Source organism: Daucus carota, chromosome 6 (assembly GCF_001625215.2).
Source record: "Daucus carota subsp. sativus chromosome 6, DH1 v3.0, whole genome shotgun sequence".
Taxonomy (NCBI): Eukaryota; Viridiplantae; Streptophyta; class Magnoliopsida; order Apiales; family Apiaceae; genus Daucus; species Daucus carota.
In genome coordinates, this window is record NC_030386.2 from 3,443,966 (window position 1) to 3,463,495 (window position 19,530).

General features: G+C 32.0%; 1 protein-coding gene and 1 long non-coding RNA gene across 3 annotated transcripts; one reads left to right on the forward strand and one right to left on the reverse strand.

Moving 5' to 3' along the window:
• Positions 1-1,219: 1,219 nt before the first annotated feature.
• On the reverse strand, positions 1,220-6,067 carry LOC108224862 (protein SAR DEFICIENT 1). Its single transcript, XM_017399606.2, has 7 exons — positions 5,843-6,067; positions 5,679-5,754; positions 4,971-5,520; positions 2,626-2,786; positions 2,327-2,521; positions 1,868-1,964; positions 1,220-1,774 (listed from the first exon to the last, which is right to left on the reverse strand). The coding sequence occupies exons 1-7, from the start codon at positions 5,932-5,934 to the stop codon at positions 1,533-1,535; spliced, it is 1,413 nt and encodes a 470-aa protein (XP_017255095.1). The 5' UTR covers positions 5,935-6,067; the 3' UTR covers positions 1,220-1,532.
• A 1,728-nt stretch (positions 6,068-7,795) lies between these two features.
• Positions 7,796-10,321, forward strand: LOC108225053 (uncharacterized). 2 transcript variants are annotated; one of them, XR_010284110.1, is made up of 4 exons: positions 7,796-8,070; positions 8,626-8,683; positions 9,416-9,550; positions 9,970-10,321. It is a non-coding gene; the product is annotated as an uncharacterized LOC108225053 (long non-coding RNA). The 2 variants fall into 2 exon arrangements; XR_010284111.1 differs by having other exon boundaries at positions 7,797-8,070; positions 9,485-9,550.
• The last annotated feature ends 9,209 nt before the right edge of the window (positions 10,322-19,530 follow it).

Consider the following 19,530-nt stretch of genomic DNA (forward strand, 5'->3'; position numbering starts at 1 on the left):
CAATTGTGACACTGCATAGTTGGATTGTAATGAGGGCTAGGGTCAAGTTGTTTTGTTACTTGTAATTGTTGCGATTGTCGATCATATGGTTACAAGTTGTTCGAGAATACGATCGCAGGTGACCCTGCATGAAATTGCACAATTAAGGTAGGATCAGGAGAGAGATGTTCATCAAATTGCAAAGGTAAGATCATAAAAGAGATGTTCATCAAATCGCACCGAGTCAAGTAGAAGTTGAGGATTATAAGATAAGAGGCCTCGTGAATAGCTCTTATTAATATTTATAAGAACAAAAATTCTCATCATTTGGTAGCATCTCTAAGAGACTGGTCGATAAATCTCGAGAACAAATCTAAAACATTTTGAAGAACTAAAATCATAGTGCAAAGACACTCAAATTGCAACCACTGGTGTATTAAACGGGTTCTCCATCACTAAGATGAATTTCTAAATCATATAATGTAATTATAATTATTGAAATCAAATACACTCTGTGATTAAATCAAATCAAACCAAACCAAATGTACACAATTTATCCGTTTATAGTGAAGAGTCTGAAGAGGATAAAACGTACACGGATCATGCCCCTGTCCTGAAAGAGAGTATGGAGGCTTTTCCACAAAGACTCTCAGCTTAGTGCAAGACAAAATATTGTTTGACATGTATGTAAATAGTACCTTGGTCCATGATTTTCTTTACATGAGACTCACCTTTATCATGAAACCTTCTGTTATTGAATGGTCTGAGTCTTTTCTTCAAATCAGAATGCTATAATCCTCGAAATGGGAATCAATAAGGGCCATGACTTTCTTCGAAGTGAACTGGCCCATTATAAAGCACGAGACCTGAGCCATGAGTTTATTCAGAGTGAGTTGACCTTGTGTATATTAGCCGGCACTTTGAAAAAACCCCAGTTTTGCTCCGAGGTTTCTTCTTCCTCTCAGCAACACTGCCTAATATCAGTTGAGGTTGGGCCTCATGCCCTCATTCATCTAAAATAAGAAAGAACAGTTAAGATTTTTCGACTGCAATTATATGTCGTCTGTCTATCGAATATTTCATTTGGGTCTAGGTCACAATGTCACATACAAATTCAAGACCCCATCTCAAGAACTAAATGAGTTATTTTCCTATAATATTAAGTTACTAAAATTCATAATTCCCGTTCTCAATATGTTGCAGAATATATAAATTGACAGAACTATCTATGTACTCAAAATTTTCCAGAAAACAAAAGCTCTTTTACTTGGCTAGACGAAAAGACGTAACAAGAGCTACATTCATCCAACATATTTCCCTTAAAAAAGTGAAAGAAAATCAAGAAACTTCACTCTGTTCCATGTTTTTCTTTGGCACAAAATTAACAAAAGGGAAGTGGCATGAAAAACTGTAAAACTGAAAGTAATAGAACTTCTGCACCTAAAGAGAAGAAAAAAACACCACTTTTGTGACGTACGGTTCACAAGGGCGGCCAAAAAAAACAACAGGGTTTATTATACTTGGCCTATCTACATCGATCACATTAATAGTTTTCAAATTCCACGGGCAAATGGCATAGCTGGTGACAATTCTCCATCAGACGGAGAGTCAGGGAAGTTGTAACGGACACCCGATTCCACTGCAGTACTAATGAACGCAGGAGTTTCAACCCAGAGATCACTACATTCAGCTTGCGCAGTCTCTAGTGACGTTCCCTCATCAGTAAAAAAAGCATGTTGTTGCAAGGATCTCGCAATAGTATGGCTGTTACTTTGGTATTGATCCACCAAATCACCTATACTTGTTATCAAAAAGAATGATCAGTCACTAATAATCCCAGTTCGGTCAACCATAGTTGCAGGCATTTCGATCAAAAGTACTTAATTACCTTGGGTTAGAAGAGGGGTCTGATTCAACTGTCCATCAACTTCCTGTAAGGAGTTCCAATTTGCGTATGCACTTCTTACCATATTCTCAACATAACCCTGCAAGATTTCAAAAACAAAACAAACTCATGTTATTCCAAATATCATTGATAATTTTGTGCCTTGGGCAGGCCTACTTCTGGCTTCTTTCGATAAGAAACCGACTTCTATTTTTCTTGATTGGTATGTGTAAAAAGTCATAAGCACTTATAAAAAACTAATGTTAACTTTGTTTCAGGACTTCTACTTCTTTCTCAAACAGTTTGATCACTTATAAGTCTTAATTTACTTCTGACTTCTAGTCAACTTATTAACTTTAAGCCAGAAGCACTTTTTTAAGTTTAGCCAAACGGCCCCTTATTTTCTCGACGTAAATTTCTGAAAAACAATCAAGAATAGGTTGATATCAGCAGAATTCTTACACTATTCAGGCTTGAGAGGTACTGCTTGGAGTAAGTCTGTCCATTAACCACAACCTTCACAATTTCGCAAATAGGGTTCAAGATAATAGTGTAGCTTGGTCCGCCATATATGTACAGCTTGCTTCCCAGAACGCAGTCTCTTGCATGTTTCAATGTAACATCCCACATTTTTTCCGACATTCCAACGCCTAAAATCTGCGAAATTCGGTACAACTCATAAATTTTTAACATTCTCGATATATGTTTTCAACTAAATTAATTTCATTGTAATTGATTGTAAAAGGAAGAAATGCACTTACAGTTCGAAGCTTCGATTGCTCAACGGTGGAGACTTTTAAGAAATCCTGGACGGTGTTGATGCCTTCCGCGGCTAACTTCCGGTGGAAAGCTCCGTCTTTTCCGATCTTTTCTAAACGCCAGACCTCATCTTCCAGCATGGGAGGGTGATGTTTCTTGTATACTGCATGTATTAACAAATGTACTATTATTACGAAAATCTATCCAATTGTGCATGAGTAGGAGCGGAGCATGGATGGAGACACGTATTTTCCAAAAAAAATATTTGTTTAATTATATATGTTAAGTTATCATTTTTCAAAAAAAATCTCGAAATTGTCTTAGAGGATAAGATATAATATAGAATTTGTTGAACAAGTAATACATTACACTTTGATGGTATTGGCTGTTATTAATATTTAAATTATTATAAATAGAATCTATGAATTTAATATGATAATAAATAATATGTAATCTTTCTGTATATTTTTTTATAATATGTAGAGTTTCGATAAATATAAAAATTGAATATAATTATAAAGAAGAGGTGGGTGTGGTTGGAGCGTTCTTTTTTTAAAAAAATTTAATAACTTATTGAGTGTCATATCCATCAAATCCATGACTGAGAAATCGAAATGGAGTATGCCACTTTAGACATTTTATTAATCTACCGCATTAGTTGGTACCTTGACGACTAATTGCTTAGTCAACACCATGACTATAAGACTTACTAACAAGAAGATAATTAAACCTAATTAATCTCAACCAACAAGCTAGAGTCACCAACTAGAAGAACTATTTCAAACAGTATCGTGACTGCATTAGTTCGTTAAAGAAATTCGAAACTGTATTGTACAGTAATCGGCTAAAATCGACAGGAAACAATTATTTGAAAGCAGGACAAAAGTACTAATAAATATGATTGATAGACGTGCCCTACTCTTGTTGGTGAGTGTCAATTATGAGTAGGGTTAGAATAATAATCGGGTCCAAATGAGCCCGTGATTTGACTAGCGTGTGAACACGCGTAAATATCTTCGGGTGTTACCCTACGCATATGAAGCATCTGATTCGAGTCCGGACAATTTTCGAGTTGGATTGAGACCTTGTCAAAAGTGGCGAGTTTGGATTATTTTAGGTAAAATATATATATTTGTATATTAAATAATAAGATGAATTTAAGTTAATAATTTAAAGAAAACATGATTTAAAAACAGAAATTATATGTAAAATATTGTGTTTTAATCATTTATTTATATTTTTGTAATTTAGTATAATAAATTTAATATTTTGTGAACTATCACATTTATTTTTTACATTTTTAATAGCTCACAAATCATTTATGATTTACAATGAAATAAACAAATACTTTCAATTTGATACTTATAAGATAAGTCGTTAAAAATTAAAAATTATAATTTTAAATCTACTCCTACAAATTTCAGTTCCCAATTATTAAATTTTGTTAACTAGCTAGTACTACTAGAAAAAGGGAATTTTTGTGGATGTCAATCAAAGTGGGTTCAAAATGATAATTAAGTAGTAATAACTTACCTACATCTCCCGCCGATATGCACTTCCGAATATCGACGAATGTTAAAATGTAATCTTAAATTTTAAAAAAAAATTGCGAAATCTAAAGTCTCTTGTCGTTTTACAGGATTCATCTGCCATAAAGACGATGGTGGTCTTTGTTTACGCCTACGGGTTGCTTTCAAAGCAAAGCGAACCACCTTTAAACAAGGAGGGACCATCTTCCTACTTTGCTTTCTCACCATGCTTGTCTCCTTTCTTTTGGCTACTTTCTTAATTAACGAGGCTAAGATCTTAATTTAAATGTTCTCTATTAGTACTACTTAACTAGTTATATACTACTTATATATAATAATATCAATAATTGAGCATTAAAAAGTTGGTGTAATCTAATCTCAACAAACATTCAAGTGTCACATAAACTACTCACTTAGATAATCTTTAACCTAATCTCAACGAACATAGGAGGGGCATGTTTGTGCTTAATTACCAGAACATCATAAAGTACAATAAACAAAGATTACCGACTACTCCGTCCGTCCCGTCAGTTAGTTTACGTTCAGTATTTGCACGCAGTTTGAGACTCTTATAATGAATAGTTTTGTAACATTTTTTATATTTTTTTTGTTTTGAATAAAAGTTTGAACGTTGAATTTTTATTAATTCAGAGAAAAAAAATTTATAAAAAAAAAATTATCAAACTATACTCTATAGGAGTCTCAAAATGCGTGGCAGAAAGTAAATAAGGAACGGGACAGAGGGAGTAATAGTTAATTAATTAATTAAAGTAGGTGAATATTGTACGAAAAATGAGGGTGTTCATACGAAGACTTACATTCTCCACGGTGATCTTTCACAACGAACGCTTCACTGATAGCTTCTTGAATTTTAACTCCTCCGCAGCTCCTCTGCACCACTCTCGCACCGAGCCTGAATTTCCTGCACCGAATCCAGCTCGAATTATCCGTAAATTCGAAGTCACCGAGAACAACAGCTCCGTCCCTCATGGTCACATGAGACTCTCCCGTGAGCAATGGCCTCTTCCCGGTTCGCTCCCTCACAATGCTCTTCTCGAATTCCTTACTGGTCCACGTCTCGTTGTCTCCGCGGGGAAAATCTCCGTCTAAGACGACGATCTCGATTTTAATAGGGTACGCGAGAGCGGTCTGAATCATGCGGTCGCCTCTCGTCTCTAGGAGAATGATTTCAAGAGGGTTTTTCTCTAGGTCTACGATTTTGCTCGCTGTGAAAATAGGTAGGGCGAGGCGGTCGCTGAAACCTAGCTTGAGTCGCGACGGTTCGACTGCTTGGATTCGTAGTGAACTTGATCTGCTTAATGATCTTAATGCACTGCGTCGTAATCCATGCTCAACTTCTTCTTGAACCTAAAAAAAAAAAAGAGTTCTGTTAATACCTCCTATTATTCACATGAAATGATGTCGTATTGTTAAAATCTCATATGATCCTGCTAAATCCTCGACCTGATGAGGTTTTAGGAGAACTGGTTATATAACACGTTATTCGCTATAAAAAATGAACCTACCACTCTCCGGATCATCGGTTCAAGGGCAGAACAAAAGTTCTGCATGAAATTCCCAGCAATCACCTCCCGTATCACACTGTAAAATTTTAACCGAAAAAATCAATCAAAAATAGCACAAAAATAATACGAACAAGATTATCACAAACCGGGTTTACACGACATACGTAGCTAAACGCGGGCCAGTTCTCCTCCGTTTTTCATTTTGTTGGTCGGAATTCGAGTCGAGGTGATCCGAAAATCTTTTCGCTGCGGCCATAGAAAACACCGGAATGTGGGTTTTGTGTGTGTGTTTTAGATACTAAAGGGGTGTAGGTTGCGAGTGTGTATTTATACGATGATGGATGAGGAAACAGCATTGTGGAAAAAATAGAAAAAAAATAGTTAAAACAAAAGAGAAAGACATAATTAAGCAGGTTCCAGGAATGTTGCAGGAAGCAGTTAGGCAGGAGAGGCTACGGAGTGACCTAAGAGAAGATGATGCTATTGCTCTACGTCAACGTTAGTCCTAAAAGTCAACCCCAACGCACACACACTAATTAGTGCATCCACACTTGTGAGTGTGTGTTTTTTTGTGTGAAGAATTATGGATATATATGACAAAAATTCGGATGAGATTTTCGGTTGAGGTTTTTACACTACAAGAGAAAGCGCTTTTACCAACGGAAATTGCTAAGGAAAATTAGTCCGTTGGTAGTTCCCAACGGATTTGTAACGAGTTAACTAATCAATGCTCTGCCAACCAATTCGCAACCAAATAACTACGTTTATATACCAACGAGACGTTCTGTTAGGAAATATAGCCACGTAACGGAATAGTAACAAAAGGCCAAGGAATGAGCAACAGACTAGCGACCAAAGCATCTGTTGTTAGGTTCGTTGATATTTCTGTTGGTAAATACTAATAATTCCGTTAGTAATTAGTTATTAGTTTTAGATGGCAATTAATATTCGCTACATGAGCACATACGTGAATATTATGCTAGTGGCTTAGTTGACATGTGTGTAATGCCAAAGCCCAATGGGCTTTAGCTGATTAAATTATTTGGGTTGTAAAAAAAGTCCAATAATATAATGGACTTAGATATGTATTTTTAATATTAAATAATTCTCCTGAATTTATATATGTAACACAATTTTTAATTGGCACATTCTTAATTAGAAATTTTATATTACGTTCTTAACTAGAAATATTATATTGAATATTTTTTTTTAAAAAAATTAGCTTTTTATTTAGTACGTGGATTTTTAGTCAAATGCGGTCAATTTACTTAGCCTTTGATCGAATACCTACCAGAAACATAAAACTGTTTTTTAAACATTTATTTTGGACGTTCCAACTGTACATATATTATTGTAATGTGATAATACATATTAAAATTTTTTAAATAATAGCCTTTTATTTGCTATGTGGATTTTGTAGTCAAATGCAATTAAATTACTTAGCCTTTAATAAAAATCTTACTCAAAACATAAAACTATTTCTTAGAAAATCATTTTGGACGATCCAACCGTACGGATGTTATCGTAACATGTTAATATTGATTAATATAAATTTTAAAAAATATGTCTTTTATTTGGTGTGTGGATTTTGTAGTCAAATGCGGTCAAACTACTTAGCCTATAATCGAATACTTACCCGAAACATGAAATTGTTTTTTTAAAAATTATTTTGAATGATCCAACCGTACGGATGTTATTGTAACATGATAATATTGATTAAAAAAAATTTTAAAAAAATTTAACTTTTTATTTAGTGTGTGAATTTTGTAGTCAAATGTGGTCAAGTTGCTTAGTCTTTAATCGAATACTTACCTGAAACATAAATTATTTTTTTTAAAAATTATTTTAGACAATCCAACCATACAATTGTTATTGTAACTTGATTTTTAATTAAATACGGTAAAATTACTTAAATTTTATTGAAATATTAAAAGAAGGCTTTTTATTTTAATGTATAATATATAATAAATTACATTATGTGCTTATTTTATTTAATATAACATATTACGAAATCTAATAATTTTAAATGTAAATATAAATATTATTTTATGATGATTCTGATTTATTAAAAATATGAAAATAATAATTAAATACTTTCTTTGCGTGAAAAGATGAGCGGCAAAATTCCCACCAAAAATATAATTCACTCCCTCCTACTCTCTCTCTCTCACCTCTCTACTATGACCTGCCTCTCCGCTCTCACCTCTCCCGTCTCTACTCTAACATCTCTACTCTGCGTTTTCACATCTAACTAAATATTCGTTCATGGGTTTTCTACTAATTGTTACTAAGTTGAACTATTGCCATCTAATTTTATTATTTCTACTAATTGGGTTTAATGTCTTTGTTTTGCAGGTGATTAGGGTTTTTCAATTGGGGCTTTCAATCTAAGGTAAATCGTGTCACTATGCTTCCAATTTTAATTGATGTTGATTTGATTTACATTCATGTATTCTTTGTATATTATTTTGATTTTGTTTTATGTGGAGAGAGATAGTAATAGAGACTCAAACATTCAGTATGAGAGAAGAATAGAGAGCGAGAGAGAGATGGTAACAGGGAGGGAAAGAGAGTGTGGGCTATAGCGAAGGAGAGAACTGAGAAATGGAGAGAAGAAAGAATAGAAAAATTGAGAGATGGACAGAGGAAAAAAGAGTTATAAAGATAGAGAGAGGCGAGATAGAAAAAGAGTTAATTGGGTCTGAATTTCTTGTTGAAAACAGATTGTTAATTTAAGATTGGTTTCTAGATGTAGAAGTCAGATTCCACACAATATGGTGTTAACATGAGAGCTGACCAACTGACTCTTTGGTTTTATATTAGTTATAAATGTGAACCAGTTTGAGTTTTTCTTTGTGACTTATAATTTTTCGAACTGACTTATTTGCTTCAAAAGTATAGTATTCATTGTGTTGAGTTCTTACTTACCAAGCTTCTAACGATCCAGTGTATAGTAGCTACAGATCAGCTATGGAGTCTACCAGCCAAGCCAAGAAGATTCTCTGGTAATTATCTGCTGATTACCATTTAAATTCATTAAAAATGATTTTTCTTGTAATGCATATTCATTTACATGTGTACTAAAGACATGTGATATAAATGTGTGGATTGTCCATTATCTGCTGATTACCATTTGCTTCCACATGCACTATTTGAATCATTGTTTGGAAAACTCAATGCATATTTACAGTTGGGTTTTGCTATATGGGAGCCGCCTAATGGTCCTTACAGTTGGGTTTTACTGCATGCACTTTTTCTCTGTTATTTCTTTAGTTAGAGGATTCTCTTGAATAAATGGATGACACTCAATATGTGCTTGAAATCAAGAGACTAGTGAATGACGGTCAAAGTAGTGATCTTATTAAGTTCACACTCTGGATTCTAAGCTTCGAGATTTTTACACAGTTTTTTGAGACATGTGACCTGACTTTTTATGAGCTCTCTTTTATTTAGTTTTGTGTGCTCAAACATATGAACTTGTAAGAATTTCACATTGTTATAGGACTTGAGATTTTAGTGAGTCTACCTTTTATATATATTCAGTATATAAAACTTCAGTCTAATTCTTTACTTATTTGATTATTTTATTTCTATCATTTATCATTCATTATGTCCAGTTGAGTTAAATAATAAGGTATGTATTGTCTTTTTAATAAGGCTGTGCATTGAGGTAATCGACTTGCACTTTTAGAATGACTAAGTATTAGTAATCATATGATCGAATTATTATATTGCAGTTTGTCAGTAAAAAGAAACTCAATTTGACTGTAATTGTTGACAAAGATGGCTTTACCTCTAATAATCAGATCGAAAGTAGAAAGGCGACTGAGTTCACCAAGACAACCATAGACAATGCCAATTACTCCGATCAAGTAAGTCATTTAAGTTGACTATATTTTCATTATAATCTTAATTTCTGTGACAGAGGACTTTAAATGTAGACTATTTTCAGTCCTTAAATCTTGGCAGTATTGCATTTTTTTAGAGCTATGTACTATTAGGACATTGGCAGTAAGAGATGAATGTTTTTTTTTTATGATTTTGAATCTGTTGAAATGTAACTATTTGCATAAGTGAATATTAGTTCTAAGTCAGAAGGTTGAGACAAGAATGATAAGTCTATTTTCAGATATCATGTAGCCATGCATTTTCAAATAAACACTATATTATGCTTTGCATTTTTATCCATGGCAGACAACTGCATTAAAATGGCATTGAACACCTTGCATTATGGTTTTATTTGATTTTTAGTGTTATCTTGCCCGATAATCCATTATCTTTTATATTTCAGACAAGAGAAGTTGAGGAATAATGCTGAAAATATATCAGGTCAATCTGTACAGAGGCTACCTGTTCAGTCTGGACAACGATTACTAGCTCAATCCGGACATTGGTTACCTGCTCAATGTGGACGTCAAATACAAGCTCAATCTTAGCATCATCTGCAATCTGGACGTGTTTCCGCTCAATCTGGAGATTATTATACATTTGTTCTTGCTATTTCTTTATATTCTTTAAATATCTTATAATGTACGGTCCTTGGAAACATTATATTTGTGGTGTTTATACTGGAAATAATTAAAATTCTATTGGTAAAGTGCTGGGAATTTGGTAATAAAATGGTTGGCAAAGTGTTGGTAACATGTCTGTTAGCACTTCTTTTACTAAATGTACTAACATAATTTCGTTTGCAATTCTGTTACCAAATGTACCAACAGAAATTTTGTTACTAAATATACCAACAAAATTTCGTTGTGAAAATGTTACTAACAATACTAACCAAATATTCCGTTGGCATGTTCGTTGTAACATTGTTATTGTAAAAACTCAGAAATCTATTATTAGTGTGTCGGTATTCCGTTAGTAAATTTAGTAACGAATTTGTTCCGTTAGCATAAACTTCCCGACGGGCTATATGCCAACACATTGTTTTCATCATCATTCCGTTGGCAAGGTGATTTACCAACAGAATTCCCTATTCTGCCAACGGAATTTCTGTCATTAAAAATGAATTTTCTTGTAGTGTTATGAGCATATAAAAGGAAAGTTGCCTTTCAAATCTTCGGTACAATTATTGGGAGGGACGTAGTTGATATGTTGTTATTTGAGATTTTTCTAACGCGCTAAAAGAATCGGAGATTTTAGTTATCGTTTTATTTTTGTGACTACAATAAAAAGATTATAAACTTATGAAATAGAAATCTTCGATATTTAAATATTACTTTTGCATAGGTTTGATTTAGAATGCATCTTCAATTTATCATAATATTTATCTAGTTGTATTTTTTTATGTGCGTCTTAAATTTATATATCGATATTCCTCTAATTTGAGGAAGAACCCTAATTGAGATTGAAATCCTAAATCCAATCGAGACCGAACGAAGTTTAAAATCCGCGTTTTTGATGACCATTTTTTTATGGAGAGGGAGAGGTTTGTTGGTGGAGAGAGAGAGAGTAGAGGGAGAGAGATTTTGTAAAAAAATGAGATGGGGAAAAAAGAGGAAGAAAATGAGTTGGGGGGAAAAGGAGAGAGTGGTGAGGGAGAAAGCCATTTAGTAAAAATAACGGCTTAAAACCGATCGTCGACAGTCGGTTATGCATTTTAAAACAAAACGGCGTCGTAACCGCTTCTGTGACGAGTATATATAATCCATTTTCCAAAAAAATAAAAATATTTATATGTATATAATAGTTTAAAAACCGATCGCTGTCGATCGTTCTTATTTTCCGAGTCAAAACGTTGTCTTCTTATAATTCATTTAAATATTAATTAAATTTCCACAAATACATAACCGACCGACTCTTTGGTCGGTAATAAACCGGACACGTCGGCTATAAAACCGACCGTAGACGCTGTGGTCGGTTAAAATATGTCGGAGTTTTGCCAGCAAGGCAAAACGACGTCGTTCTGGTCAAAACCGATCGAATTGTGCCGATCGGTTTAAACCCGACACTTTTTTCACGTCGGTCAGTTTTGTCCTTTTTTTTTGTAGTGTCGGGCACCGAATTTGAGGGAAAACATTTTAAACTAAATATTTGTCATTTGGACCGGTTTATTTTCTACAAACTTAATCGAAAACAACATTTAGAATACTGAAGTGTTTGTTTGTATCCATATCTTTTTCAGGTCGTCCTCAGGATATGGATACGATCGTTTAGCATTTTTGTCACAAGTGTAGTCATTCTTTCGGTTAATATCAACCTTGTAATTTATACTCCCATTTTTCATTGATTTATTCACAGGCTCTATCTTTTCTTATTTTTTTCTTCAATTACTTGTTAAACAAATGTCCTATGTTTGCTCTTTCTGTTTTATAGATTCTGCTGCTTTCTGCTACAAATTTTTATTGATGAGGCCGAATTTCTCATTAACCTATTTCAGCTTTTTCTCATTAACTGATACTTGATTCTTCAACAGATAACTCTCATCTGTTGATGGATTATCTGTCAATGAATGATCATTATCTATGATTGATTAATTTTTTCTTTAAAGATCTTCCTATCTTTGTTCCAGGCTTGCTTACTCTTCTTTTCTAAGATTCGATTACAATGCATGCTATATATGACATTTTTGGCAACTTTCCATTTAGTAATAATATCTTGCTATATTTTCATCTACTTCTTGAGAATTTCTCTCTCTTTAGAACAACCATTATCTTTTCCCTTGCTATATTATAATCTTTTTTGTATTTCTCAAATTAAAGTAATTCTCATTCTAGTTTAGCATTTCTCTCAACCACAAATCATTAGCTCTTTTAATTCTATAATTTTTCTTGATTAATGATTTAAGAGAATCTCTAAAATTTTAGATTTCATTTGACATGTTATCAATAATTTGTTTACATTCAATCTTAGAAAGTTCAGTGGTGTTAATTTACATGTTCGCTGCTTGTCGAGTTGGCTTTTATTTCATCACCCATGGTCATCAAGACAAGATTCACTAGTTGATCATCATCTAAGTCATCACTATCAGTCGCCTAATCTATATCATCGGTGATGAATGCTCTCTCTTTTTGCTTCAAGATCTCGATATATCTTATACAATCAATATTATCAGTTGCTTAGCAATTCCTTTCAGTTAGAGATTTTCTGCACTCATTAGAGAAATGATCAGGTAGATCACAGTTGTAACACTTGAATTTTGATTTATCAACTAAGTTTGACTGTGATTGACTACTTCTTCCGAATGTTCAAGGGGTTGTGGAGTTCTCTTAGGCTTAAGCTTAGAGAATTTCTAGACTGAAAATCAGATGTTCATCAATATCATCAAGCTCATCTTGTGTAGAATTTCCTCTTCTATAATATTTCCCTTGCCTTTACCAAATTTTGTCACACCTTCACAAGCCTCTATGTTTAGTGTATTTTTAACTGTCATAGTCTTTTATGATATGGGATAAATATCAAGTTGGTGACTCATTTCGTCCAAATGTATCAATATAGTGACTGATTCCTAAATCGACTCAAATGAGCCACTCATTAGAAAAATTTGTATCAAAAATATCACTCTTTCGTTAGTCGAAATTTTGAAAGTACTATATATTGAGTTTCGCACATTTTTTATGAATGGTATTACATCTAAATGAAAGATTCGGAGTTCTAGTATTTTAGATAATATTTTTAGATTTTTAAAAATTTATCTCCTATTTATTTTTATTTAAATCAAATAAAACAATAAAAAAATTAAAAATAAATAGTTGATAAAATTTTAAAAATCTAAAAATATTAGCAAAAATAGTAGGACTCGGAATCTTTCATTTGGATGTAATACCATTCATAAAAAATGTGTGAAACTCAATATATAATATTTTCAAAATTTCGACTAACGATAGAGTAATATTTTTGATACAAATTTTTCTAATGAGTGTCTAATTTGAGTCAATTTGGAAATCAGTCACTCAATTGATACATTTGGATGAAACGAGTCACCAACTTGATATTTATCCCTTTATGATATCCCCCGGTTTTTCATCATTTTCTTTAACTAAGGCCACAAATTTTCCTTTCTTGATCTTTTCTCCATTTCTTCATCTTGATAAATCTCAAGTTCATAAGTTTTTACTTTTTAGTATATCATACAACTTTACAATGTATACTCGTGAAAATTTTCGGCTTTCCTTAGAGCAACTACCATAGGCTTCCGCTCTTTAGGCAAACACCTCATAAATTTGAGATTTTAGTCTTTAACAAGATATATTTTATCATACAGCTTCAATGTATTTAGTAGTTTTTGAAATCTACCAAAGATATAATTTAAAGACTTTTTTCTAACTTGCTCAATACCCTCACATAAGGTTTAGATGATGTCAAAAACCTCTTTTACAGTAGTGTAATTTATGATATTATCAATCATGTGTGAATTAATGTCATTACACAAAACGTTCATGGTCTTCTTGTCCTTGTGCACTTCTTTTTCATTTCTTTTAGCGTATTTAAAAATGTTCTTTGTGACTTCTTCAGCTTCATTTTCATCATGTACATAGTTATATAAAAGCTCTCAGGATTCGCAAAAATTTCAAGAGTGAAATAGTGTGACATCTGTATAATTAGAGTTGTAAATGAACCGAACTCGGACGAATTCTTACTGAACTCGAACAAAATCTTAACGAACCGAACAATGTTCGATAATTTTATCGAACAAATTTTTCTGTCCGAACTCGAATTCGATAACGAACTGAACACGAACTGTTCGCGAACATGTCGAACCGAACCGAACATGACTGTTCGCGAACAATACATATTATAAAATATATATATATAGGCTATTTTTAAATTAATTTAATTAAAAACAATACCCAAATATTTTATTTATATATTTACAACATATGCAAGATCAATTTTGAATAAATCTACAATTATAAAATAATATTAATACCTAAATTATGGATATTATATATTATATTTACATATAATATTATGAATATTTTAATTTATTGTCGAACGAACACGAGTTTCGCGAACTCGAGCCGAACAAGAACGGGCACCCTAAAAGTTCGATTCGGTTCGTTAATTTTATGGGACGGAAAATGTTGTTCGAACTCGTGTTCGATAAGTTATCGAACTCGAACACGAATCGAACCGAGCTTACCGAACAACTCGATTCGTTTACAGCTCCATGTATAATCATATGTACGTGTTATTCACCGAGTAGAATTACATGCATAATCCTTCTAAATGATTCTTGATTTGGACATAAGAGTTAAAAGGCATTTTCTATTCTATCTGACAAACTTTTATACCTTTTGCGAATTAAATGATCGTCGTTTTCTCCTAAGCTACGCGCATTGACACGTCGTCAAAATCTTAAACTACTCGGTTCTATCATGTTCAATTGAAAATGACAAATAGCATATCGTGTTAGTTTAGTAGTTTTTGTTACCTTAGATTATACTCTAGCAGTGGCTGATTCAATACTCAGTTGAAGTGGTCGAGCAATCAATACTCACGCATGTTGTTTATAAGGGGGTGTTTCCCCTCCTTAAAAGTCTGGCTTCTAGTTTTATACGATTTATTTGTACCGTTCGTTTCAATGGTTGACAAACATTATAAAATATTAAAAATGCTAACTTGTGTTTCATAGTTTCTGCTTTTTTTAAAATATTTTAATCACTTATAAGTATTAAATTTGTTTCTAACTTTTACTTCACTTCTTACTTTAAAAAATAAGAAGTTATATTAAACTCACTCATACGATCCCTAAACATTTCCTATAGCCCGATTGACTTAGCTTATGACTTACGATTTAATCACGTGATTTATGTGATAAGTTGAGAGTTTAAAACGTCTATTTAAGGATGTTTTGAATTATTAATGGATAATATATTAGTGAAAAATATAATAACAAAAATAAAAGTGATTCCTGATTAATTTATAATTTATGTATAATTTTTATCAGAAAAAAAAAAGTTAAGAAAAGTGAAGTTGCTTGAAAAAGTACTTCAACTAACTTGTAATACAGCAAACGAAGGAATGTAATTCATCGTGTCCTGCAAGGCTGCAACAAAATGATAGTAGGAGACAAATACTCGTCTGAACAAATTCTTAGGTCTGCATCTGTGGCTTAGCAGGGATGACAACGGGTTGGATCGGTTCAAATAAGTTCGGATATTTGAGATATTCAAATTCAAATTCAAATTTAAATTATTTTTCAAATCTAAATCCAAATCCAAATTTCAATCGGGTTTCACGTATCAAATCCAAATCTAAATCCACGGATTTCGGATCGGTTTATCCAAAACCTGAATTCCAAAATTTATATAGTATTGTAAAAATATTATTATTTGATTTTTTCGCCCTTAAATTTCATTATATTTAAAACTAAACTACTTTAATAATAAAGTATTACACATTAATAAAATCTTGAACCGTACTTAATAATTTCTAAACACAAATCTTCACTATATGGAGTATGAAATTTTAAAGTAACTCATTAGTTAAACAAAAAAAATCACTATAACCCAAGAATATACACATTCACACTCTACCTATATATATATATATATATATATATAAGCAAAATTTAGTAGATTTAAAATTGAAAAAAAGTATATTAGTGTACATATACATGTACATATACATACATACATACATACATACATATATATATATATATATATATATATATATATATATATTTGGATTTTTTTCGGGTTCCGGGTTTGTATCGGGTTTGGATCGGATTCGGATTTCGGGTCAGGTTTCGATATGGAATACCTAGTATCCAAATCCAAATCAAAACTCGTTCGGGTCTAAAAATCAAATCCAAATCCAAAATATCAGGTTCGGTAAGATCCATTCGGGTCGAAACGGTCGGGTATCCATTCGGATCGATATTTTCTACCATCCCTAGCTGTTTGTTTCCCAGAAGCAGAAGCTGCTTCTGACTTCAGCTTTTCTTGATTCATTCGTATAAATAGATAGAAGCACTTTTAAGAAACTGAGAATGCTAACTTCTCTCTCAGAGCTTCTGCTTATTTTTCAAACACTTTATTAACTTATTTGCTTTTCACTTCTAATCTATTTCTTTACTTTAAGTATAGAATCACTTTTTTTTAAGTTTATCCAAAAGGCCCTTAGTGTCATCTTTTCTCTTACTAGATTTTCGGGTTGATTTAGGGTAGAAACTAAAGTATAAAGTGTTTTTCATGTTGGATGTGGTCTTCGGATACTCCAAAATAATTAGTGTTCAAGGAACCTAACTCATAAAAATTATCTGTATTCGTCTTTTCATTATTTCTTTATTACCGTTTATAATCAAATTTTATATAAATTATTCATATCCGTCTTTTTAACATTTTTGTGTTTTTCTGTTATTGCCATCGTTTGTACTCGAATTTTTACAAATTATTCATATTCGTCTTTTCATCATTTTTGTACTAGTGACGTGCGTAAAAATTTTAATTTGCGAGTATTGATTGAAATTTAAACAAACCCTCTAACCCTGTAAAAATCCCTTTCAAGCCAAACACATCACAATCAGTCCCCATCAAGATTAGTAATTAAAAAGTTGACATGCAATCTTAGGAAGCAACTCAGGAGTTTCAGAGTATGACTAACTCAAAACTATACTTTTTTTACATGCTCTCTGCTTATCTTTTTCGATTTGTATTGCACTCCCTTTACGACGACATTGGTGTGCGTAAAGTCGTATAATTTCTCGGAACCTACCTTCTAAATTTCTAATGTTCGAGTTTTTAATGTTTCATTATTTATTCGCAATGGCTAGAAAATAAGTATGTACGACACTGTTGAGTTTTCTTGTAAAGTCACGGAAGGTGCGTATATACTTTTTTCCTCGTTAACTGTTTTGTTTGAGTTTTCTTCGTCAATCTAATTAATCGAAAGAAAATGCAAATTATAAAAAGTATACTTTAAACTAGATTTACATACTTGTTTATAAATTTTACAATTATTATTATAAATAATTTGAAATATTTATAAATACATTTAAATATGTTTATGGTTGTTGTTAAACAGATAATATATGAATTCGTAAAAAGTTATGCCCTCCATCCCCTTTGTTCGTCCCCTCTGTTGTACTCTTACGATACAGATTTTAATACATTTCTAAAATATAATTTTATAACTTAGTTTTAAATTTTTTTAAGAAAAAAAATTCAAATATTAAATTTATAAATTTTACAATTATTATTATAAATAATTTGAAATATTTATAAATACATTTAAATATGTTTATGGTTGTTGTTAAACAGATAATATATGAATTCGTAAAAAGTTATGCCCTCCATCCCCTTTGTTCGTCCCCTCTGTTGTACTCTTACGATACAGATTTTAATACATTTCTAAAATATAATTTTATAACTTAGTTTTAAATTTTTCTAAGAAAAAAAATTCAAATATTAAATTTTTATTTGGGAAAAAAACTAAAAATAAATCCTAAAATTATATTTTTAGAACTATATAAAAATATGTATCAAATAATGAACATATAAAATTAATTAAGACAACTGAGTATCGGAGAATTTTGACGGAAGAAAATATATACATTATACATAATTTTAATGAAGTGTCACTGTCCAATCTGTATTTCCGAAAAAGCGACGTGTTTGGATTGTTTGATTTTAAGGGGATTTCAAAAGCTTGGTGTGCAAGTTATATATATTTATTGGATAATTGTCATATCAAAAAGCTTGGCTGATCATTCGATATGTGTATTATTTATTTAAAACTTAGGTTGCGTTTCACTTGGAGTGAATGGAATGGAGGGAGAATGGAATGAATTTTGTACTCAAAAATGGTGTTGATCAAAGAAAATGTATACAATTTTTATTACTTCAATCATTCTATTCCTACTATTTAAACTAGAATTTTATCCCACATGTTTTGGAAGGAATGCTCATTCCATCCCTACATCATATTTTTTTACAATCTTTATCACAAAAAAATTGAACGCATTCATATTTAGTCACTATTAGCTCATACTTTCTTCTTTCTCCATAAAATTTCTATATTCTTTTTCATTTCATTCTTCCCTCATTCCATTCCATCTAAATGAACACACCCTTATGTTGTGTTTGGTTGGGGTGAATGATTCCGGAAGAAATGAAATGAAAAATGAACTACCTTATGCACAATTTTTAAAAAATTTCATTCCTTCTACCATTCCATTCCTTACATCATAGGCTAGATATCACACCTCCAATTTGAGATGGAATGCTCCATTCTCTCCTATCCTCAATTTCTTCACAAATCTCATCATAGCAATTTTGCACTCTCTTAATTTTTTCTCAAAACTTTCTTCCTATCTCTATTAATTTTAAGTATTTTTACTCATTTCATTCCATTCCATTCTCCCCAACCAAACACAACATTAATGTATTTGGGAATAACAACGTAGAGATATACGAAATGATGAGTCACGCTTGGTAAGCTTTTGCCTTTTTCCGAACCTAGGAAGCAGATATTTTTGTTGAAAATCTACTCTTTCTGTCCCCTCATTTGTTTACATTGGAGGACGGGACTCGACATGCATTTTAATACTCTCATAAAACATAGTTTGATAAATTATTTTGAATTTTTTTTTCTTCTCAACAAAAGTTTGATGTTTATATTTTTATACAAAAAAGAATTTTTTTGAAAATAAGTTATACAACTATGTTTTATATGTGCCTTAAAATACGTGTTGAGCAGTGTAAAAAAACAGTAAAGAAATGAGAGGGACATAGGAAGTATATTTTTATCGAGATTTTCCTAAATATATATACAAATAAAATAACATAACCGCTTACTAATCATTTTTGCCGATTTTCAGTTTTGGATAGAGCTGTAATTCGAGTTGGGCGGCTCGCGAGCTCGCCCGGCTCGAACTCGTTTAACTAGACTCGGCTCGGCTCGT

What these genes read in the sequence shown, in the direction of transcription:
- LOC108224862 (XM_017399606.2), bottom strand. Translation starts at nt 5,934, where the DNA reads ATGGCCGCAGCGAAAAGATTTTCGGATCACCTCGACTCGAATTCCGAC. An exon ending in AACCGATGATCCGGAGAGTG is followed by an intron (nt 5,521 to 5,678) that starts GTAGGTTCATTT and finishes TTTTTTTTTTAG; the next exon opens with GTTCAAGAAGAAGTTGAGCA. An exon ending in ACCTCTCAAGCCTGAATAGT is followed by an intron (nt 1,965 to 2,326) that starts GTAAGAATTCTG and finishes GAAATCTTGCAG; the next exon opens with GGTTATGTTGAGAATATGGT.